This window comes from Camelina sativa, unplaced genomic scaffold (genome assembly GCF_000633955.1).
Source record: "Camelina sativa cultivar DH55 unplaced genomic scaffold, Cs unpScaffold16921, whole genome shotgun sequence".
Lineage (NCBI taxonomy): Eukaryota > Viridiplantae > Streptophyta > Magnoliopsida > Brassicales > Brassicaceae > Camelina > Camelina sativa.
In genome coordinates, this window is record NW_010937938.1 from 1 (window position 1) to 305 (window position 305).

Below are 305 nucleotides of genomic sequence, written 5' to 3' on the forward strand. Positions count from 1 at the left end.
TGTGAAGCGGTAGAGAAGGATTCACGTGGAAGTGATGGTCTCTTCTTAAAAGTATTAGTAGTAACGTATCTCGAAGAAAATGCATAGAACCGAAAGTAATAATCCTCATCATCGGGAAGTGAACCACACGCGCCTCCGTCGAAGTTGAGTGAATAGCTCAGTGGATCGTACCGGCATTGCAACGAGCTCGCTTGTCTCCGAGCCGTCGTAGCCAGCAGCAACCTTCCTTTTCTCTTCAGTTTCCTGATGAGTCTCGCAAGACACGTGACGCAGCAGTTGGGCGGCGGAGTTGGGACATCGGACTT

The 305-nt window shown here is 49.8% G+C and overlaps 1 protein-coding gene across 1 annotated transcript; it reads right to left on the reverse strand.

Moving 5' to 3' along the window:
* Nucleotides 1-8: 8 nt before the first annotated feature.
* LOC104775502 lies at nucleotides 9-302 on the reverse strand (the record flags this gene model as incomplete). Its single annotated transcript, XM_010499524.1, has 1 exon — nucleotides 9-302. A coding segment is annotated over one exon (294 nt), but the record flags the coding sequence as incomplete, so codon positions are not given.
* Between the last annotated feature and the right edge of the window lie 3 nt (nucleotides 303-305).